The sequence below is a fragment of the Peromyscus maniculatus genome, chromosome 12 (assembly GCF_049852395.1).
Source record: "Peromyscus maniculatus bairdii isolate BWxNUB_F1_BW_parent chromosome 12, HU_Pman_BW_mat_3.1, whole genome shotgun sequence".
NCBI lineage: Eukaryota > Metazoa > Chordata > Mammalia > Rodentia > Cricetidae > Peromyscus > Peromyscus maniculatus.
Window position 1 is genome coordinate 2,617,288 of NC_134863.1, and position 24,467 is coordinate 2,641,754.

Genomic DNA, 24,467 nt, shown 5'->3' on the forward strand with positions numbered 1-24,467 from the left:
AATCAAAATTGGTCAAAATACTAAGAATAAGTGATGTTGAGTGCTCAGTCCTAAGTGGGACATCTGTAGAACCCCATTTCAGGCCTTAAGGACCATCACAGAAGATGGGCCAGAAAGAATGTAAGATCTGGAAGATGGAGAGGGTGCTGTAAAATGTTGCCCTCTACACATGGCATGACCACTGCACTGATTAACTCCAGGATCCCCAGCTACCTGCACAAGAATTGGTCCATCCACATTTTCTCATGGAGGGGAGGTGGGCTCATGACTCCTTACCACTCCTGGAGTGGTATGGTAGCTAATGGCTGCTAAGAAGAGGGTATCCCATTCATTAATGGCATAGCCAGGAGTAAGTTGCCTTTGCACAAGAAAATAATCCCATCCAGCTTCATGCAGGCAACACTAATTAATTCCAGTGGGCAACAAGAATATACAAAATTGGACTGTCCTTGTTGGAAAGAAGAAAAGGTTCAGTGTGAGGACAAAGGGGACAGAAGGGCAACATGGTAGGTGGTGTCCTGATCAAGGTGTATTACATATATATATAGGAAAGTGTGAAAGAATAATTTTTAAAAGAACTGCAGAAATTAAAGAATAACACATCTGTGAATCAGTAAATAGGCCAATGAACTGAATAGACAGTTTGAAAAAAGAAACAAAAAAGATCATACATTTGAAATGTGTTTAACATCTTCAGCCATCAGTAAAATGTAGACTAAAACAGTTTGTTTTTGTTTTATCTTATTTTATTTTATTATTATTATTTAGATGCCTGTTTGTTTTCTAAGGAGAAACAGAAAGGATATGGAGAAGTTGAGAGAGGGGAAACTGTAACCAGAATGTTATATGAAAAATCTATTTTTAATAAAATAAAAATAGAAGAAAAAAAAAACTACTTTGAAGGACTGGAGAGATGACTCAGAAGTTAAGAATACTCGCTGTTCTTCCAAAGGAGATGGGTTTAACCCCAGCTCTCACAAGACATCTCACAACCAACCATCTATAACTACAATTCCATAGGATCCGACAGCCTCTAATAGCCTCCACAGATACCAGGCATACATATGCTATACAGACATATTTGCAGTCAAAACACTCATATACATACAATAAAATAACTGCTTGAGAGTCTACCCCACCTTAGTCAGAATGGGTGCTGTCTCAGAGTTTCTATTGCTATGATAAAACACCATGACTAAAAGCAAGTTGGGGAGAAAAGGGTTTTTTTTATTTGTTTCTTTTTGTTGTTGTTGTTTGATTTTTGCTTTATAACTTATAATTCCATCACTGAGAGAAGCCAGGGCAGGAACCTGGAGGCAGGAAGTAAGGCAGAGGCCATGGAGGAGTGCTGTTTACTGACTTGCTTTCTTTGTAGGTTTCTCAGTCTGCTTTCTTGTAGTACCCAGGACCACGAGGCAAAGGGTGGCGTTGCACACAGTGACCTGTGCCCTCCCACCTCAAACATCAATCAAGAATACACCCCACAGGCTTACCAACAGGCCAATTTTGTGGGGACACTCTCTTAACTAAGGTTTTCTCCTTCCAAATGATTCCAGCTTGTATTAACTTGAAACAAAACTAGCCCACATGGCCACCACTGAGGGGGTCTTTGCAGGTATCCAGGCAGGGAAGTGAACTGTGAAGAGATAAGAATGAAAACTTAGTTCAGATTGTCTTCATCAACCTTCTAAAGAGCTGATCTCAGACCAACTGTGGGTCTCCTTTTCCTCAGGGGTCTTTGGCCACTGGCCCACAAGGGTGAGGGAACAGAAATGGTGAGCAGGGTTCAGATGGCTGTGATCATGATGGAAAGAACTTCTGGGAGTCAGCTTCAGAGAGAGCTCATTTTATTATTCCAGGGGTAAGGTATGTACGGGTTCTTAGGGTATGGGCTGGAAGGGCTGATTGGTCATAATGAGCACCTAATTATCACACGGGGCAGGAATAATCTGCAGGACCTGTGCTGAGTCATACAGCGTTTGCAGGGAGCCAGTACAGGTTCATCCTCCAAATAAGGTCAGGCATCTGAGCTTAGAGACACTCTCCAAATAAGGTTAGTGGAGAAGGGGAAGTCCGGCTGAGAAAGGGAGTTCTCCATTTTGCGTGAGCTCAGAGAGTGATCGAACATGGTGGACTGAAACCTTAATAGCAGGGCTCTCCAATACCCAACATAATTTAAGCACAGTACAATTTGGAAAAATGTTTCCTGGTATAATACAATCCCCTGTGTACAAGGAAGCATAATTACATTGAAACTTCATTCAGGGTACATGTCATTTCCTCCAAGAAGATGGGTTCTAGAGATAGGCTACCTGTGCTAGCTTAAGGGCCTAGGGAAGGCTCTGGCTGGTCTGGTCTCAAGTCATACAGGTAGTATAGAGGTCATTAGGGCTACTATCCACCTCTGGTCCTGGTTATGGAGGCTTGGAGGAGCCTCTGGCTATATGGACAGTGCAAGGGTCATTTAGACTATTACGTATCTCTGGTCCTGGTTGTGGGAGCTCGGGAAGGCCCTGGCTATAAGAGTCATTTAGACTACTAACCATCTCTGGTCCTGGTTGGAGGAGTTTGATATGGCTTGGTCCAACAGATAACACAGATCATTAGGATATTAATCACCTTCAATTCCTAGCTTTCTGGATGGAAAAACATGTTTTTGTTTTTTATATCTTTCCCATTGGAAAGACAATCCTGTGTGTTTAACATTCCTGGTTTCTCTGGAGATCTGTAGGTGCAAGGACCTTCATGCTATGCTCCCAACACACCACCAAAAAAGAAATGACAGCAAATGGAAAAAAGAACCCCTATCTGCTGTTGGTGGGAATGTAAACTGATAGAACCACTGTGGAGACCTTTGTTTAACTTCCTCAAAAACTAAATATAGAACTAACATAGGATCCAGTGTCCTGGTTGGTTTTGCTGTCAGACTGACAGAATTTGACAATATCTTGGAAGCTAGAATTATCTTAGAAGAGAAATATCAATTGAGAAAATGCCTCCAACAGATTGCCTGTAGGCAAATCTGTAGGGCATTTTTTGATTAATGATTAATGGATGATTGATGTAGGAGGGCCCAGATCACTGTAATGAGTGGTGACATCCCTGGGCAGGTGGTCCTGAGTGGTATAAGAAAAAGGGTAGAGCAGGACATGAGGAGCAAGCCAGCAAGCAGCACTTACGCCTTCAGGTTCCTACACTGAGTTCATGCTTTTGCTTCCCTCAGTGAAGGGCTGTTACCTAGATGTATAAGATGAAATAAAACTTTTCCTCTACAAGTTGCTTTTGGTCTTGCTCTTTATTACAGGAACAGAAAACCTAACTAAGACACCCACTTATACCGAGCTTATACCAAAAGGAGTCTACACTTCACTGCCTAGATACTTGGTCTATTTTAGATACAAGTGTCTATTGCACTTCTTTTCACAATGCAAGGAAATGGAATAAACTGTGATGGTATGAGTAAGAATGGCCCACAGAGGCCCTAGTTGATGGAACTGTTTGGGAAGGATTAGAAGGTGTGGCCTTGTTGGAGGTGTGTCACTGGGGGCAGGCGTTGATGTTTCAAAAGACTTGCATCATTTCAGGTGTGCTCTCTGCCTCATTTGAGGTTTGAGATGTGAACTCTCAGCTGCTCCTGGTGCTATCATGGGCTCTAACCCTCTGGAACCACAAGACCAACAAATGCTTTCTTTTATAAGTTGCCTTGGTTGTGGTGTTTTATCACAGCAATAGAAAAGTAACTAATATGCAGCCTATCCATCAATACACCAATAATGAAATGTGGCATACAAATGCAGTAGAATCTTATTTACTGGTTAAAACTGAAATTTGCAGGGAAATGGATGGACAGTCTAGTAGGACTTAAGCTAGACTAAAATGTAAGAAACATTCAGTGGCACAAAGAGCAAAAGCACAAGCTTGCTGTGTAGCTTTGAGACTTCTAACATACGAGCAAAAACGCAGACAATGGAAACACCTTCCTCAATGTCACTCTCAATCAAAGCTCTAAAACTTTCATATTTTATTTTATGTGCATGAGCGTTTCCCCTGCATATACGTCTGTGTACCATCTGCATGCCTGGTGCCCAGAAGAGTGTGTCAGATCTGCAATTGGAGTTAAAGATGTTTGTAAGCCATCTTGTGTAAGAGTTGAACCTTGGTCCTCTAGAACAGCCAGTGCTCTTACCTACTGGGCCATCTGTCCAGCCCCAGGTCAAAACTTTTATTTTCTAATTTGTAGTGAGACTAAGCTATATTCTCAGTGCTCACTTGTGTATTTAAAAGAAAAAGGGAAAGAAGAAAGAAAATGGCCTGACATTCTTACAGTGAGTCCCTACCTGGGGAGACACTCTGGTCTGTCCAACACAAACATGGTATCTTAGTTACTTATCTATTACTATGATAAGACATCATGACCAATGCAATTTATAGAAGAAATAGTTTATTTGGGGCTTACTGTTTTAGTGGGTTAGAATCCATGATGATAGAGCAAAGGAATAGGAGAGAGTTCGTATTTTGAGATATAACAACAAGGTAGAGAAAGAGACAGGGTGCAAGTATTTTGAAACAGCAAACCTGCCCCTAGTAACACAGTTCTAATAAGGCCACACATCCCAATCCTTCCCAAAGGGTCCCTCCAAGGGGAGACAGTATTCAAACATGAGCCTCTGAGGCCATCATAATTCAAACCACCACATCTGAGATAACTGAAGCTGAGTTCCTTTCCTGAATCAGATACCATAGGCCCACCCATGTAGCCATTCTCCCATGGTACATTTTCTAAAGTGCTAGTTTCCATTTTTCTTTCCAGGCATCTCTGGGGACATCCTCACTCTGAATAAGACAGTGAAAGTCTAAAGACATTGATGCAAATAGCAGGCAGGTTATAACCTGCTGTGATATGAGAACACATGGAATCTAAACATGTTATGGTCTTTGTCATAGTTGGCTTTTCTGTGATAAACTTGGGGTAGAGAGAATTTATCTGGCTTACACTTCCTATTACAGTGTATCATCAAGGGAAGCAAGGGCAGGAAATCAAGGCAGAGACTTGGAGACAAGAACTGACATAAAGACCATGGGGGAATGCTGCTTAATGGCATGTTTGGGGGTCTTTGCAAACACCAGGGCTGGCAGGGTTATAATCCATGGGAGGCAAGAAGGAAGTCTGTTTCAACACAACTCAGAAGCCAGTGTTGGTTCAAACTTCTAGAGTCTGACAGTTTATTTTATGCAAATTTAAGTACAGTAAATTTTTGGAAAAAAGTCTCCTGGTGATAATTAACTCAATCTTGTGTTAATAAAGCTTAAGGCATGACTACATCAAAATTCTTTGCAAAGTGGTTTCTACAGACTGACTGAGAAACAATGCTCAAGACAAGGGTGTCTGGAGAATGACTGAGATAGACATAAGTATCTGAGGGGGTCAGGTGTTGCCCAGCCCTATAGATAGCATGGATCACCAGGCTACTAACCACATCCCTCCCCAGCCTTCTGGGCAGAAAACAGGTTATGCATCTCTTCCATTGAAGAGGCAGCCCTGCAAGTTTAATATTCCTGGTTTCCCTAGTCTTATCTTTGAGCACAAAGACCTTGTGCCCTCTGCAGCTTGTTCCTCGGGCTCATATTCAGCTACCTTTTTATACCTCCCAGGACCACCTACCCAGGGATTGCACCCCCATAGTAGCTAAGTCCTTTCCATATCACTCATTAATCAAGAAAATGCCCTGCAGAGTTGTCTATAGGCCAATCTGATGGAAGCATGAGATTCCCAGATGACTCTACCTTGTATTGACAAAAACTAACCAGGGCAGCCTGGATAGTTATAGAAGACTCTTCCTTATCTAGTGAGAATACATAAGTGAAGATATTATATCCTCACAAAGAGAAAAGGCAAACTGGTAACACAGTGCTAAGGGAAAGAACACCAGGGTCTCCATATGTGAGGCTGTTAGCATCACAGAAAGTAGAGCAGGATAGTGGATGCTTTTAAGATATTAGGATTGTCTTAGTTACTTTTCTATTGCTGTGAAGAGACAACATGGCCAAGGAAACTTATAAAAGAAAGCATTTGATTGGAGCTTACAGTTTCAGAAGGTTGGTCCATGACCACCATGGCTGGTAGCATGGTGGCAAGTAGTGCTGGAGCAGTAGCTGAGAACTTACATACTGAGACAGCAACCACAAGATAGAGAGAAATCTAACTGGGAATGGTGTGGGATTTTTTTTTTAAACCTCAAAGCCTACCATCAATGACATATCTCCTCCAATGAAGCTACACCTTATAATCCTTCTCAATCAGTCCCACCAATTGGGCATCAAACATTCAAATATATTAGCCCATGGGGACCCTTTTCATTCAAACCACCACAATGATCAAGAAATAGTAGAGAAGTGGTCTTTAATGTGTTTTAGATTCAGACTATGCTTCTTTGTGGGGTAACTCCATCAGCTCTCACCCAGAGACAGTTCAATTTTTTTCTGAGCAAACTATCCACTATTCCATCTGACCCAAGAATGAGGTAAGGATTTCTCAAAGGGATTTCTATCTTTGGTCCTAGTGGCACTCATTAAACATTATGTAAGTCTCTGGACAGTAAACAGAAGTAGACAAACCATACAAACATGTTAAGTAAAAGTTAGGGAAACACATCAAAATGTTTCATAGGAATCCCAGATGAGTGCCCAAAGAGAAGCAGAAGACAGAGATGTTTCTATCCTGCCACCTCACAGCCCGTGGAGTTACCTTATCTTTTATGTATCTTGACTTGGGTAAAACCAGATCCTTGAGTTTGACAAAAAGAAAAAATTCAGGACTAGGCAGTATGAAACAGAAGAGTTGGGGGTTTATTAAAGATATTTTTAGGGCCAGTAAAATGGCTCAGAGGGTAAAGGTGCTTGCTTCAAAGCTTGGTGAGCTCAGCTGGATCCCTGGTACTCACGCAGTGGAATGAGGGGGGAGAACCAACCCCTGGAGTAGTCTCTAACCTCCACACACAAACCATGGAACACATGTGCTACACACACATATCCATGCAAATAAGAAAGTGTAATAAAACAAAAAGGTTGACAAATATATTTTGCTATAGATTTTAATAACAATAGTCAAGAGAAAGAGAAGTATTCAGAAAGAAAAACATCAGAAAGTTTATGTGGGCTTCTCTAAGAGAAAATCACACTTCACAGCCTTTACAATAATCAGATTATTATAAAGTCTAAAGCTATTCTTTTCACAGGGTTCCAAAGGAACCTAAATGAAACTATAGGGTGCTTCCTGAGGGAAGCCTGTCAAGATCACAATTGATGAGCTGAAGCTATAGATGAGGCATGGGGATGGTCAGAGAACTAAGTAATAGTCCTGTTTTAGATCCCCAGAAAGTGTCTAGGGAAAGGAATGAGACTCTACCCAAGGACATGAACACTTGGTCCTTGTCTTTGTCCGGGTTACTATTGCTGTGATGAAACACCATGAGCAAAAGCAAGTTGAGAGGAAAGGGTTCATTTGGCTTACACTTCCATATCACTGTTCATCACCGAAGGAAGTCAAGACAGGAACTCAAACAGGGCAGGAACCTGGAGGCAGGAGCTGACACAGAGGCCATGGAGGGATGCTGCTTACTGGTTTGGTCAACATGGCTTGATCAGCCTGCTTTCTTATAGAACCCAGGACCACTAGTCCAGGGATGGCACCACCCACAATGGGCTGGGTCCTCCCCCGTCAATCACTAATTAAGAAAATGCCCTTAGAACAGTCTACAACCTGATCTTATGGAGCATTTTCTCAGTTGAGGTTCCCTCTTCTCAGATGACTTTAGCTTGTGTCAAGTTGACGTAAAACTATCCAGCACAACTGACCCCTTGTCACCTTGACACACAAACACATCACCATTAAGCCACAACCTTTCCTTTCTTTCATTCTGAAGATCTCACATTAAAAATGTAAATAATGCTAAAAATCTAAATAAAAAGTCTTTTAAAATTCAAGGTCTGTGAACTGTGGGCTGCTGTAAAAATAAAAATTAAGTTAAATACTTTCTTATTTCAAAAGAGAAGAAACAGGGCACAGTCACAATTATGTCAAAGCAGAATCAAACTCCAATGTCTGGATCCACTGAGGATCTTCAGGACTCTGTAGCAGGCTTTCTTGAACTCAGGCCCCCAAATCATGATGCAGAGATTTATTATTAGTTATGACTGCTCAGCCTTATCTTAGGCTTATGTCACCAGCTCTTATAACTTAATTTAACCTGTTTCTCCTCATCATTTTGCCTCGGGGCTTTAAATCTTTTTTTTTTTTTTTTTTTTTTTTTTTTGGTTTTTCAAGACAGGGTTTCTCTGTGTAGCTTTGCGCCTTTCCTGGAACTCACTTGGTAGCCCAGGCTGGCCTCGAACTCACAGAGATCCGCCTGGCTCTGCCTCCCAAGTGCTGGGATTAAAGGCGTGCGCCACCACCGCCCGGCCCGGCTTTAAACCTTTCTCTCATTCTGTATGTCCTACTTTCCTGCTTTCCTCTGTGTCTGGCTAGCTGGTGACTACCTGACTGGCTGGCCCCAGACATCTCTCCCTCTCTTTCTTCCTAGTTTTCTCTCTTCTCTCCCGTGGCTATATTTCTCCTCCTACTTATTCTCTCTGCCTGCCAACCACACCTATCCCTCTACTGCCTAGCTATTGGCCATTCAGTTTTTTATTAAATCAATCAGGTGCCTTAGGCAGGCAAAGCAACACATCTTGACATCATTAAAAAAATGCAGCATAAACAATGTAAAAACATCTTTACATAGTTAAAGTAATATTCCAAAACATTTCCCCCCTTTTGTCTAAATAAAAAAGAAAGGTTCTAACTTTAACATAGTAACACTATATGCAATAAGAACAATTATCAAGTAAGAATTACATTTACAATATCCAGTCCATTTATATTTAGCAAATTCAGAGAAAATACTCCATTATTTATCCTATCTTGGTGAGTTCAAAGTTTTTTTATCTAATTTACCTTCTATCATAATTAAGGAATTATAAAACTGTAATTATAATTATGTAGTCTTCAACTCCATAAAAGACCCCAGAAGAATATAATATTTCCCCAGTAAACAGGAAGTACAATGCAAGCCACCTCCAAAACTATAGAAATGACAGAGACATTTGGCTACCTGGACAGTCACCCAAGGTTCTGCTCTTTGGCCTACAGGCTTAGAATATCTGGCAGACTTTTCTATGAAGCAGTAATTTTGAAGGACTGTCCCTCCTTGTTTTGACAAAGTTCAGCCATCTTTTTCCTTTGTGTCCTGCATGACCAGTTTGAAGGCAAGAGCAGTTTCTTGCCCAAATGGCTAGCTTTGCCATAATGAAAACAAACTCCATATGGAGGTTCTTCAATGCCCATCATCCTTTTATGAAGTACATTGGAGCTGCCAGGAGCACTGTCATGAAAAGCCTTAAGTTATTAAACATCTTAAATGCCATATTCTGTAAGTCTCTGAAGTATTTGGAGAGCATCTATCTATCTAAAATATATCTATTTAACTTTGAAAAAATACCTAACATGACTACTGTAAGTTTGATTATTATAGATGACCAACTACTAACCTGTATTTCTAAATTGTACATTACATTTTAAAATGAGATGCTTAAGCACAATACCCCAAATAAGAGTGGAGACATATATACAGTATAACAGAAATAACTTTAGATTTGTATCAATATATCAAATCCATATCAAATGTTAGATATTTGAAGTTAATAGCTGTCTTTTTATCCTATATCCCCACTAAATGATGACAGACATCCATAACTCACCGAATGACCAAAAACCACCCACCCCATCTCTTGGGAATGTGGGTGTTATGTTCTCTAGACTGCTTCCTGTTGTCTGAGGGTGATGGCATCTTTGAGGAACCCTGAAAAAAAATTTAGATAATGTTAAAATCCTGGGAAAACTAGTTGTAACATTCGTTGTCTGGTCTCAGAACTGTTCCCATGCAGAGGGATCAGTACATATGTCACCTGTTTGTAGTTTTTCCTGGTTTATTTCTTCATATCTGTAGCCAAGATTTTCAGGTCTCTCCCACCAAATCTGATCTCCATTAACCTTGAAGGAATCCACAGCCTTTAATTTCCTATGGAAACAAAAGTATAACCTCTCCCCCAATACAATACATTTTTAAAAATTTCATTTTAAAGTTAAGACAGCCCTAAAATACCTAGGCTGGTTTAATTCAGCAGTCTCTTTTCAGTCCCATGACATCAGCAGCTGGCATTCACTCATCAGCATTCAAACAATTTAAAGTCAGCACAACATCATACAGGATCCAGACTCCCAATGTATTTCCCATCTGTACATGCCTTTCCCCCTTTATATTACTCTCTCTTTAAAGATTTCACCTCATTATTTTTAAACTTCTTACTTTTTCCTATGACTGTCTATACCTATCTTCTTTTCTTAAGCCTACACACATTTTTAAACACACTGTAACCTGTTTAGAGGTTTTTTGTTTTCTTCCATCTGAACCTGTCTTTACTGCATGTCTCTAGCCTTAAGCCCATTAAGTGTTTAATCGGCACCTGCATTTGACTGCCCCGGCTCTAGGAAGCTGGTGTTCTCACCGTGGCAGGGGTTTTACTTAGATTGTTGTTTCTACTCTATGTGGCAGCTACTCAAGTGCTCTCTGTACAGCAGAGCCTCTGAAAGGACTCATATCCTTTTTTTTTTTTTTTTTTTGAGACAGGGTTTCTCTGTGTAGCTTTGCGCCTTTCCTGGAACTCACTTGGTAGCCCAGGCTGGCCTCGAACTCACAGAGATCCGCCTGGCTCTGCCTCCCGAGTGCTGGGATTAAAGGCGTGCGCCACCACCGCCCGGCTATATATCCATTTTTTTTTTTTTTTTTTTTTTTTTTTTTTTTTTGGTTTTTCGAGACAGGGTTTCTCTGTGTAGCTTTGCGCCTTTCCTGGGACTCACTTGGTAGCCCAGGCTGGCCTCGAACTCACAGAGATCCGCCTGGCTCTGCCTCCCGAGTGCTGGGATTAAAGGCGTGCGCCACCACCGCCCGGCTATATATATCCATTTTTTAAAAATTCTTTTTCTTCTTTTTTTTTTTTTCAGCTCTCTCAGGCCCTATGTAGAAATTTGGGCCCCAAATTGGAATGCCAAATGTAGCAGGCTTTCTTTTGGACCACCAACCAGCTCCCAAGTCATGACACAGAGACTTATTATTAGTTATGAATGCTCGGCCTTAGCTTAGGCTTGTTTCTTGCTAGCTCTAATAATTTAAGTTAACCTGTTTTGTTTTGTTTTTTCATCTACATTTTGCCTCAGGGCTTTTTACCTTTCTTTCATTCTGTATGTCTGGCTGGCTGGTGGCTGCCTGGCTGGCTGGCCCTGGGCATCTCCCTCTCTTCCTGCCTTGTTCTCTCTCTTTTCTAGCCAAGATTCCTCCTCCTACTTATTCTCTGCCCACCAGTCCTGCCTATCCCTCTGCTGCCTAACTATTTGCCATTCAGCTTTTTATTAGACCAATCCGGTGCCATAGGCAGGTAAAGCAACACATCTTCACATCATTAAACAAATGCAGCATAAACCAATGTAACACATTGTTACATAGTTCAAGTAATATTCCACAACAGGACTCCTCCAAGATGCTTGGGTCACTTTTTGGCTCAGCCCTCTGAAACACACACAGCTTGTCTTCTAGGCTCTGGTTGGCTCCACTCCACTGCTGCTGCTGTTCTTGGTGGTCATCCCATGGCACTGTCATCTCCAAAATCTGGGGTCTTCTGTTGCAACCATGCTGCACTTCACCTCATGGTGCCAAGCCTCAATTTCTTTGCATGACCCCTTCAGTTCTGGGCCTTCAAATGCCAACTGAGGCTACAACTTCACCAATGGCCTTTCTTGGCTTATCACAGTGCCTAACCTCAGCTGCTCTCCAAGACCCCTTCATGCCTTCAAAACCAGTACCACTTTGGTGACTCTTACATGACCACATTTGGTGGCTAGAGTGAGGTACAGCCTTGGCCACCTCTTTAACACTGCTTCTCTGTGCTCTCAGAAAACACTTCCCAGAAGATTTCACCTCAACAATCCTGGTCTCTTCTTAATCACCACTAATTTCTCGGCTCTAGCTGACCAACATCAAGTATCCCAGCAAAGCAAAGGTTTCACTTCAGTAGTTCTCGTATTTTGTTAATTAGAGCTGATTCTTCAGTCCCAGATAACCAGAATCTTCATTCAAAATAACAAATGGTCCAGATAGAGATTTTGAACTTCCCTCTGAAATGTCACAAGCCAGGCCTCCATCTTTTGCTTTCTCTCAACATTCTTATTTTCTAAGCTTCTTTAGAAGAGTTCAACAAGCATTGAGCATTCAATGGCTTTTCTTGCACAAAGTTTCAAAGTCCTTCCACAATCCTCCCCAAACAACAAGTTCAGGTCTGTCAGAGCAATACCTCATTATCTTAGTAAGGGTTAATATTGCTGCGATAAAACAGCATGACCAGTGAACTTGGGGAGGAAAGAGTTCATTTGGCTTACACTTCCATATTACTGGTCATCATTGAAGGAAGACAGGATGGTACCACCCTCAGTGGGCTGGGCCCTTCTCCATCAATCACAAATTAAGAAAATATCCTACGGCTGGATCTTACAGGGACATTTTCTCAATTGAGGTTCCCTCCTCTCAGATGACTCTAGCGTGTGTCAATTTGACATAATACTATCCAGCACAGTCCTTAAAATGTATTCACTGGTATTTTAACATAAAATATCTATCTATGAAACAAATACTATCTCTATGTCCACAATCTTTACATAACATGTTATTTGGGGGGTGGGGGATTCTGCTTCTCACCTGGAAGAGACATCACTAGACTCCAGGGTGAGAAGCTTCTTTCCCTTCCCATGTCCCCATATTTTCCTTGTCTCATTCCACCTCAATGGCCATCATGACTGGAGTATGGTGGTATTTTATTTGTACTGAAATGTGATTTTAATTGTATTTTAATAAATAAAGTTGCCCAGGGGTCAGAGATATTAGAGCCATAGCAAGAGCGTGGCGGTGGTGGTGCACGCCTTTATTCCCAGCACTTTTAGACAGAGCTAGGTAAGTCTCTGTGTGTTCAAGGATACAGCCAGCATTGGAGACACACGCCTTTAAGACCTGGAGAGCTGTACTTACAGGCAGTGACGAGGCAGTCATGTGTTTGGGTTTATAACCAATGAGAAGGCAGAACAGAAAGAATATATCAAGAAAAACACACAGGAAGTAGGTCTCTTTTGGAGAGGTAGGACCACCGCAGGAGGAAGGGTAAGGTTTTAGCTCTGAGCTCTGACCTCTTGGCTTTCTTCTTCTTCTTCTTCTTCTTCTTCTTTTTTTTTTTTTTTTTTTTTTTTTTTTGGTTTTTCGAGACAGGGTTTCTCTGTGTAGCTTTGCGCCTTTCCTGGAATTCACTTGGTAGCCCAAGCTGACCTCGAACTCACAGAGATCCGCCTGGCTCTGCCTCCCGAGTGCTGGGATTAAAGGCGTGTGCCACCACCGCCCGGCTGGCTTTCTTCTTTACATTGGTTCTTTGTTTCTTATTTAATAAGACGGTTGGTTACATCTATACTGGAGGACATGTTTGAAGTCTAAAAATATCATAAGTGCATGCCTACAACACCAGTTCTGTGGGAAGCTGAAACAGAGCTATCCCTAGGACTTGCTGGCTAGCCAGTCTACTCAGGGGAATTCCAATGAGAGACCATGTCCTAAATAAGAAGGGAGACTTCTAATGATGACCTCTGACCTCCACATGTACATGTACACAAGGAGCATTTGCAAATATATGTGCACACAGGAACACACACACACACACACACACACACACACACACACACACACAAAGATGTGATATATTTAGTGTTCAAATAACTTTCTGAATTTTTAATATACCCTAATTCTCATAAAAGAATTTGTATATGGCTAACAAAAATAAAAATAACTTTGAGAAAACCTAACTATATAATTGAAAACAATGACAGAAAAATGCTTCAAGTAGATAGTGTGTATGTAAATCATGGGCTTGGAATGTAGCTTAGCTGGTGGCCTGCATAGCGCAGTGAGTTGACTCCTCAATACCGTAGTCTTCCCTGGCTACATACCTAGTTCAAAGTGAGTGTAGGTTAAACATCCTGTCTACACGCACGTACGCACGCGCGCACGCACGCACGCACGCGCGCACGCACGCACGCACGCGCGCACGCGCGCGCGCGCACACACACAAAAAGAAATACAGTAAGTTGAAAACTTAAGAATTCCTGAATTATTATCACAGGTTCACAGCAAAAGGGACTAGTCTTAGTTAGTTTCTATTGTTGCAATAAAAGCGACCTGGGAAGGAAAGGGCTTATTTCATCTCACAGCTTGTAGTCCATCATGAGAGGAAATCAGGACATGAACTCAAGCAGGGACCTGAAGGCAGGAACTAGAGCAAAAGCCATGGAGGAGTGCTGCTTACTGACCTGCTCAGCCTGCCTCTTATCCACAGAGGAGCAATTGCCGGGGGACAGTACCACCCACAGTGGCCTGGGCCCTTCCACATGGATTGATGGAGAAAACGCCCTATTGACTTGCCCACAGATGATCTCATGGAGGCATTTTCTCAGCTGAGGTTCTTCCTAGGTAACTCTAGCTTGTGTCAAGTTGACAAAAAAATGAACAATCAGGATAAGACATTACCTGATCATCTGGCTATCCATCACATTTCACTTTATCATTTCTGTGGATCACTTTTTCAAAATTGTATTTTGTTGAAAGTCAAGAGAAAAAGAGAAGTTTTTGAAACTGAACCTAAATACTAAAAGGTAGCTGATTACAGAACAGCTAGGCACCATAAAGGGTGCCTAGCATTTAGTTTCCATGTTTCAATTTGCTGGGAAGAAGCTACCTTCAAGAGTTATCTCAGAGCTTGCTCATTCTTTAGGAAGTCAATAGGCCTTTTCCCAGGAAAGAGAACAGGGCGGGGCCTGCACTCTGCTCTGATATAGAAATATCTACAATACAGTCTTTAAGCTATTGCTCCTGCAGCAGATTCTTGCTTTCAAAAGTGCCTCTCAGAAGCTTGTGTGCTTGTCTTAGTTTCAAGGAGACTGTCTTTTACTAAATCCCTCAGTTCTGTGAGTTCAAACTTAAAAGCATTACCTTGGTTTAGTTTATTTTTTAACTCTAAGAGCAAATGAGTTACACTGATATTTATGTAACTTTATGTAGCAAGAGTTTTGAAAACATAAATAATTATACTAACAGTTTTGTGTATTCAGTATGTAAGGTACTGCATGTTCTCCTGGTTGACCCATTCGTTCAATGTAGACCTACTTACTTGGTCCTGGAGAACAGCAATGGACAAAAGAAAGTACCTGCTGTTTTTTCTGGAACTTATATTCTAGTAAGGAAGCAATTAACAAGTAAAACATGAAGTACCTCTGTCTTAGTCACCATTCTGTTGCTGTGAGGAGACACCATGAGCAAGGTGCCCTTTAAAAGAAAGCATTTAATTGGGGGTTTGTTTACAGTTTCAGAGGGTTAGTCCATAATCATCATGGCAGGAGGTAGGCAGGCATGGCTCTGGAGAAGCAGCTGAGAGTTCACATCTGATCCACAAGCTTCAGACAGAAAGAGAGTGAGACTGGGCCAGGTATGGGCTTTTGAAACCTCAAAGCCCTCCCCCAGTGACACATCTCCTTCATCAAGGCCACACCTCTTAATCCTTCCCAAATAGTTCTACCAACTAGGGACCAAACATCCAAACATATGAGGCTATGATGGCCATTTTGGTTCAAATCACCAGAACACATGATGAAGATAAGAGCTATAGAAAAAGAAATATGCAGAGAAGAGAAATGGTGAATGGTGTGTGTGTGTATGTGTGTGTATGTGTGTGTGTGTGTGTAAATGGTGAATAATGTGTGTGTGTGAATGGTATGTGTGTGTGAATGGTGAATAGTGTGTGTGTATGTATGTGTGAATGGTGCATTGTGAACGGTGTGTGTGCCAGCACGCACATACCAATGCTCATGCATGTGTGTTTGTGAAAGCATAACTTTTAAGTAAGATGGTGATCTATGGAAGAGACTTGAAGAAAGTCAGAGAATCCAGAATGGACTCCTAAGGGCTATTGAACACTTCTTATGTACAATTCTTTGTTTAGTGAACACAGCAACACTTTATGTAGGTATATTTGTTGTTCCCATATGCAGACAGGAGAATTGAGGTGTAAAAATATATAGAACATGGTTTATGGCACAGCACTTGCAAAAGTTGGGCTAACATTGGATGCTATATCCTTCACTCATAAGCTAATTGCCTTTCTCTTATCAAATCATTTAATTGCCAATAAAGATGTCCTCATTTATTGGAACATACATAATAGGATTGCAACAGTTACAACAGCACTTTAAAAAGTGATATGAAAGGAAACAGGAAAGTGAAGCTACACTTTCCTAAGATAAATGGGAAATTACTCGCCAGTCCCCTGAGGCAGAAGGCGGAGAGAGACCTCATTAAGTCACAGTTCTCCAGGTACAAAAGAAAGGGAGTACGCCTACTGGCCCTGGAGAAGTGGGGTCATCTTTTAAAGCAACAGACCTGGGACTTTCAGAAGGAGCTGGAAGAGAGGAGAGGAAGAGGGGTGGGTTTAAAGACGCGTGCAATAGGACTTATAGTTGTAACTTAACCTTTACAGCCTTCAAGCTCATTCTTGTCTTCTTTGCTTTCGGTAAAATCTCAGCATCACGATTGCACATTTACACCTGGCTGGGCAAGCCGAGCTTCTCAGGTGTAATTTACCCAAAGACTGGCATAATTGCTTCCAAGAGCTGCTGTTCTCATAGCTCCCACTTTCCCAGTGCCTTCTGTATGACTTTCGACCGTGAGGCCTGTTGAGAAAGGGTGACTAGTCCCTGATTCCCTCTTCTCTCTCTTGATGCTCAGTAAAACAGGAAGCGCATTCATTGTCTGGTTAGGAACCTGGGGAGGGGAGAGACTGTGTTCTCTAGCATTCCAACAAAGGTACAAACCCAAGCAACCAAAGGGAAGACCTCGCTCCAATGCCAAACACAGATGGGTTTTTTTTCTTCTCCCAAGTCTAAATACCAGTATATGAGGAGTGCCGTTGGTTGTTAACTTTTAAGGTGAAGGATCCCTCTGTTGCATGTAGCTCTTAAGTTCTCACTACTTAACTGCATTTGAACCATAATTAATAGCACGATAAACTCAAGTTGAGGAGGATTTAATGTCAGAGGCCTCTTGCATGGGTTCCCCTACAAAGAGCTTGTCATAAAGAGGACTTACTCAACGTTAGGAGGGCTATTAAAAAGCATATTAAAACTCATCTCTTCTCTGAGCCTCTTATTGGAGTTTCTCTGTGTGGGCATGTTCCTTAAGAACGAAGTGGGTGGACAAGAGCGCACTGGGTACAATTTGTGTATTTGCAAGAGCAAGCAGAGGCTTTCACTGAGGAAGAACATATGTTTCTGGGACTCCATCTGTGCGAAAAGCACGTCGTACTGAAGTTGCACTAAGAATAAAAAAAGGCTTTGAAGACTTGTATTTCACACACCTTCCATCGCCAGTGAACATTTGGAACCGTGTGACTGAGTCTCATTAACTAGATGTGCTACTCACTTCACGAGGCGAAGTTCCCAGCTGCACCTGTCCTAAGGGCAGCTCCTCCCACAATCCTTCGCGAGGCGAGCGCTGTGTACGTGGGGCCGGGGAGGACGTGCTCGCCCCGGGCTGAGTGCGCCTGCTTTGCCGGAGCCACGCCCCTGTCCCCTGCGGGCCTGGGTCCCCGTTGGGCGGGGCGGGGCGGGGCGGGACTTGCGTCCGGTCCCCACGCCTCCGTGGCTCTGCCGGCAGGTCCTGGCAGTCCCTCGCCGGTCACCTCGCCGACGCGATGGCGGTCCCGGGCTCCCTGGCCGAGTGTGGCTACATCCGGACCGTGCTGGGCCAGCAGATCCTCGGACACCTGGACAGCTCCAGCCTGGCCCTGCCCTCCGAGGCCAGGCTGAGGCTGGTGAGCAGCAGCGGCCGCGGCGACGCGGCGGCCCGGAGCCAGCGGATCCAGGAGCAAGTGCAGCAGACCCTGGCCCGCCGGGGTCGGAGCTCCGCGGTCAGCGGTGAGTCGAGCCCCAGCTGCGGCGCGCGGCGCCCGGCGGTGCGACCCGAGCTCGCCCGTCCACCTGTTGCTCACTGTCCCTTTCAGGACCCGCCGCGCCTCCTGACTGGCCGCTGAACTCCGCGGAAACGCTCTTTCTCCTGAACTTTGGCTCAGGTCTACCTTATTCTTATGTTAATCACACAGTTGTCTTTATTAATAAATTCCGTCGGTTTCACCCTGCGCCGCCGCTCCCGGCCCGGGCTCTCGGATTCCAAAAGCACTTGGAAATTGTATGCAGACTTTTGGTGTGCGTGGTTGTTCTGTAAAATAGCGCTTTTTGGCTTTTATTTAGATGTTTTAGAGTTCATGATTCTCCATAAATATTTTTAGAAAGAAATCTTGAAAGCCCTGCAGCTCCTACAACCTCTAAATTGAGGTAGGGCTACCTCGCCCAGGTACTTGGGAGTGATCCACTTAGTATCTGCGGCCAGTGTTTGGTCTGGGACATGAGCAAATTGGGCGAGGCGACTTTGGGCCTGGGAACAACCTCAACACCCTGCAGAGGATAAGGAAGAAGGAGACTTTGGCCGGGCTGAACCGCGCCTGTCCACCTCACACCCATACACCAGCATGAGCACCAACAGACGCGTGGGTGCAGGACTGCTCACACACACAAAATAAATAAAATAAAATAAAAATATTAAACTCCAGTACACAGATTAGTTGACAGAAGTGTGGTTGATCATCACAAGCTCTGGCAAATGTAGCTCCCATTAGGAATAATAATGCTCACGTGCATCCCGTGGATTTCAAACAGAATCTGGAAGGCTGCCCTCTTCAATTTGTCTAAAGGTTAAGGCAGTTGATGTTTGCATACTTGAAAAATAGAGATGTTTAATGATTGTAAGCTCATGTAACTGAGTGTCTATAATGTCCCTAATTAGGCTATGTGGTTTGCATTTTAGTTTTGTCTTTTTCCTTTCCTTTTCTTCATTTTTATTATTATTATTGCTATTATTATTACTATTCTGAGCTGCAGTCTCAAACTTCCTGACTTTGATTCTCGTGTGCTAGGATTACAGGTATGAACCACCTGGGTTTTCTGGGGATCCAACCTTGGAGCTAAGGAAACTAAGCAAATAAATCACACTCGGATTCCAGATAGAAAGTGGCAGAGCTGGTATTTAAATGCCAAAACCTGGAGTTTTAAAACTGGTCCTTAATTATGGCATTAAGTGTTTTGATTACTAACACAAAATGAGATTATTCGGGTCCCAAGTGTCCTTGTGACTCCTTCCCATTTTCCTCTAAGTAAAACTGAGGAAGTTCTGAGAGGATCGGGAGGTTTGCCTAAGAAAGAACTACTGTAGTCCTGGTGAGAAGATCCAAAGTTGAGGGTTAGGACTCTGGCTAACGATATGAGGACCCTGAGGCCAGTATTTGGCTAGTCTTGTCATTGCATCCTGCAGTCTGAACGCCCTCATGCCCGATGCTAGACTGGACTCAAGTAGCCTCCCTCTTCTATTCAGGGAACACAGTGCATGTTAGAGGTTCGTTCTTATCCTGTAAGAGTGGCTAGCCCAGAAGAGCAAGCAGACACCAACTAGTAAACAAACGGAGGGGTCAGCGTGGAGCCTAGAGCAGAAGGAACAGTCTGCTAAGCACCGATCATGGCAGACTCTCCTCTACAAGCTCATGTATTCTGTTTTGTTATATCCTTAGATGACATTGGAAAGGTAGAGGAGATAGATAAGATGATTCTTTTCAAGTGTGAGGTGTGTGTCTATCAACAGTCGTAGGGTGTTTGGTCCGGGCACCACAAAATTGGTCTCTCCTCTCCAAAATAATACAGGAGCTGTGTGGTGAATTCAGCCACTGCCACTGAATATGTTTATTTTTGCAGGGCATGTTCAGGTGCTGAATTAAACACACATTGGTGTGCTTTGTAATAAGAAGTTTAAATCCAAAGAAATGCAGCCCTGAATCAAAAGCAATAAGCATATCCAGAGAACAGCAAGGGTGTTACGGAATGTGAGTGTTAACTTTTCCTAGCTGAAGATAACTTTGGAAATCTCTTTGGAAGAATTGTGATATTAGCCCCTCACCGCCCCCCACACCAAAACTGAGATTTTTAAATCTCAAAAATTCATTAGGATTGTGCATGAGAGGTAGTTGGAGATGTGCCGTTCTAGGAGAGATGAGCATGAATATTTCATAGTAATATTTCATAGAGTTGATATTGTTGACCACAGGCACAGCCTTGGTGCTTCTGCTCAAATTAGTGGCTCTTCCAACTCAGATATAATAAAGCCCTTGAACTGGTTTTGATGAAAAGAGCAGCTCTTTGGCAGCCTGCACAGAAGTTCAGCTTAGGCATGGTAATGGACCCTTCTTAGAGAGGAAGTCGGCTTCAAGGAGCCAACATCCATGTGCTGTGGGACAGCAACATGAGGTGATTCTCGTGTTGTTTAATGAAAGCACTTTGAAAGGGTTTGGGTCTCTGGGTAGCTGCATTATTTTTATATTTTCCTTATATTTGCATTGTGTCTCTAATGCTGAAACACAAGCCATGTCTGAAACAGGGCTGATCTGGGAAAAGTGACCCTGATGTTACTGCTCTTAGCTCCAGTGCCCAGGAGAATTCTGGATTGTTGACATACCAGAAAGAATGAGGCAGCAGATAGTCTGGCGAAAGAGAGGAGATAAACGCAGCAGATCTGTAGTTAATACCTTGTAAGGCTCTTTAACCCTCCGTCTCTTTTTTTTTACAAGTGGGTGTTTTTCACTGTGAACCACTCATTGGCTTTTGGTATGATTTTAAACTCTTGAATATTTTAAAGTCAGTTTTATCTTAGGTGGGGTTAGGTTCAAAGGTGTGTGGCTGCGTTATAAAATATCCATATATTGTATCAAATTTTGAAATCTTATAAAAGTCAGAACAGAAACATTTAAGATTAGCAAAGAGAAATTTATTATACTGTAAAATACTATTTAGTGTATTACATCATTATTTCCTCTTTAGAGTGCCTAAATATGAAGAAACTTCTGTTTTAAATTGTGGTATTATAATGCTTATAACACACAGTGAACAATATTCCAATTCATTTTACAAGGTCTTTGAAAATCTACTATAAAAACATCAACCATCTTGTCTACTTCCATGATTTCCTGGTGAAGCTGCTTTCAATATTGGTGATTATCATAGGTTCTGGAGAGAGGGATAGAAATTCATTCTGTGCGTCAAACGGTGCAGTTAACAAAAGCCAAGTGTGATGGCTCATGCTCATAATCCCAGCACTCAGGAAGCTAAGGATTGCTGTGAGTTCAAGGCAAGCCTAGGTTATAGCATAAAACCATGTTCCTAAAACAAAGGCAATTAATAGGAGCTGTTACAAAGAGAAATTATTTCATAACTGTCATAGATAATTGCCAGTAATAGACTTGCCCTTTCAGAGAGGGAAAGAAAAGCTTATAATGATTTTTTAAACTAGATTAGAAATTCAATTTTAATATAAAATCAATGGTAAACTATCTGGAGATAAAATAGCATAGAGCTTTACACTGTAAGAATCCTTTGCTAAAGGGCATTACATGAATGAGTCATTCTGGAGAGAGGATTAGTCAGTTACTAGGTAGAAGGAAACAGGAATGGGGAAAAGCCGTCAGGATTGTGGTCATGCTGTTCTGAATGTGATGTGTCATTCACACCTCAGGGTGTAGTGACTTCCATGTTAGCCTTTAGAGCCCACAGGACACTTTTTCATTCACTTCTGGCACATTTGGTAGAGAAAAAAATTTTATGTGACAGTTTTCTGTCTTTACAAACTTTTTATTATACTCTGTCAAATAAAATAGAATACCAACAAAATACTGGTTAGAAAGAATGATTCCCCACTACATGGGAAGAACATACCCGTTTGTGGTAAAATGCTGAGCTGGAGAGTGGTAAGAATGCTTCAGAATGAGTGGAACTGTAAGAACACACAAAGATCCGGAGCCACAGAATCTGATTATAACAGCTTAGAGCAGGAATTACCTTAGAGGAGTGCGTTTGCTTCCATCATAGCCACCCTGTGCCGGCTGCGCTGAGGTCATGGGGACTGACGGCCAGTCGTTACAACTGATTTAATGCTAGCTCTCTGTGGCTTGTTGACTCCTTCTCTTACAGTTTCCTTTTGGATGTTGTCTTGGTTAGGGTTTCTATTGCTGTAAGAGGCACCATGACCACGGCAACTCTTATAAAGAAAACATTTAGTTGGGGCTTGCTTACAGTTTCAGAGGTTCAGTCCATATGGCCATGGCAGAAATGGTGGCGGGCAGGCAGGCATGGTGCTGTAGAAGGAGCCGAGATGCTACATCTCGATCCTCAGGCAGCAGAAGCAACTGTGTGCCACACTGGGCATAGCTTGAGTGCATAGGAGACCTCAGAGCCCACCCCCACAGTGACACACTTCTTACAACAAGGCCACACCTACTCCAACAAGGCCACACCTCCTAATAGTGCCACTTCCCGTGGGCCAAGCACTTAAACACACAAGTCTGTGGGGGCCATTCCTACTCAAACTTTAAAATGTTTTTTTCTCATATATTAAAATAAGGCTTATTTTGTCTTCAGATGGTTCAACGTTAATATTGATGTGGAACTTAATAACAAATAACATGACTCAACCCCCAGTCTTGACTAATGTGGTTTACAATGAGAGTGTTTGGTTCCAGCTCAGATGGTCTTCAAAATAATCTGAGTTATTTAATTCTGAGATATATGCAGAACTCTATTGTGTGCGTGTATCCAAATGTATTTACGCATGAATCCCATGTTCCTTCTTGGGAAGGAAACACTAAATAGCACCAGCAAGATTGGATATAGACCATAAATTAAGAGAATTTTAAATCTTTGTATCAGAGGAACACCTTCCCTTTAAGTTAAGAATAAGCAATGTCTAAAGTCCTTTTATAACAGAAAGATAAAAAAAATCTACCATATGCCTTTTATACATTGGCTATAGGGCTGGGAAGTACAAATTTAAGTGTTTAAAGATCTGGTTGGCAGCTTAGTATATAGACCTTAATAAAAATGTTTAGAAACAGTCTACACACAGTGCACCATCACTGTCCAAGGAATGCACATATTTACTGCAATATAGCTTTAAGTATAGTAATGTTAGTTGGCCAGAGCAATTATAACCAAATTCTATAATTTCATTATTTCCAGAATTTCAATGAAAATACATTGCACATTAGAAGCTTACTGATTACTTCCTTGAGTCCTAAATCTCACACATGTACATTAGATGGGATTGTGAACTGAGTGTCACATCAACTTACTGAATCTTGTAAGTTTTTTAAAAAATTATTTGTTTTATTATGTGTATGGATGTTTTGCTTGCATGAAAGTCTACACCCTGTGGATGGGTACATTGTCTACAGAGGCCAGAAGGGGGCGTCACATACTCTGAGACTGAAGTTCAAGAAAGCTGTGAATTACCATGGGGCTGCTGGTAATCAAACTTGGGTCCTCTGGAAGAGCAGCCAGTGCTCTTAACCACTGAGCCATCTCTTCAGTCCTAGATTGCTATTGTTCTTTTAAAGAATTTTTTTTAAACTTTTTTTTAGATTTATTTATTTTTATTATGTGCTTTGGTATTTTGCCTGTATGTATGTTTGTGTGAGGGTGTCAGATCCCCTGGAACTTAAGTTACAGACAGTTATGAGCTGCCATGTGGATGCTATAAATTGAACCCAGGTCCTCTGAAAGAGCAGACCCCAGATTGCCATTTTTTAAATTGAAGGAGAGAAACTAATGAACGTTTTTCTTGCTAGGTAAAATAAATTCATCATAGAGTACCAAAAGACCACAGGTAAATGTACAAGTCATACAAATAAGAAAATAATAAATATATATTATCTAAGTATAGAATCAACCTAGACAAAATATCAGTTTTTCTGATAACCCAGGAAGAGTCCTCTACATTTTTGTAGAGAGCAGTTTCCCTTACCACATACCCAGAAATAGAGGAGAAGTGATGTTTGGGCACCTGCCATTCACCTAAGACAAGGACATGCGTGACCACTGACCTCACATTTTTGGCTTCGCAGTGGTGATGCATAGAAGAAATGTCAGCCTGCAAGGTTATGTGCTGACTTTGTGTAGGTAGGCTATTTTGGATGTCTGAGTAGAATAACTAATGAACATTTAACTTGTCACGTGCTACTGCAGGACTGTTAGAAGTATAGTATGAGATACGACTCTTTATGTCAAGGAGGAAAAGTCCACTTTGAGATAAGGACCCCTGGCTGCTCTAATCTGGCTTATTTCCCAGGCAGCTGCCAAGTGAAGACTC

At 42.1% G+C, this 24,467-nt stretch overlaps 1 protein-coding gene and 1 long non-coding RNA gene across 3 annotated transcripts in view; one reads left to right on the plus strand and one right to left on the minus strand.

Annotated features, from left to right (window-relative positions):
* Positions 1-776: 776 nt before the first annotated feature.
* Positions 777-22,550, minus strand: LOC143268047 (uncharacterized). 2 transcript variants are annotated; one of them, XR_013043624.1, is made up of 4 exons: positions 22,163-22,550; positions 17,652-21,334; positions 9,796-9,896; positions 777-1,636 (listed from the first exon to the last, which is right to left on the minus strand). It is a non-coding gene; the product is annotated as an uncharacterized LOC143268047 (long non-coding RNA). The 2 variants fall into 2 exon arrangements; XR_013043625.1 differs by lacking the exons at positions 17,652-21,334; positions 22,163-22,550 and adding an exon at positions 10,003-10,869.
* The window catches only part of Pkp2 (plakophilin 2), a 67,567-nt gene continuing 61,022 nt past the window's right edge, over positions 17,923-24,467 (plus strand). The window contains exon 1 of the mRNA XM_006993017.4: positions 17,923-18,145. Within this exon, the coding sequence (XP_006993079.1) occupies positions 17,923-18,145 (223 nt within the window). The remainder of the gene's footprint in view (positions 18,146-24,467) is intronic.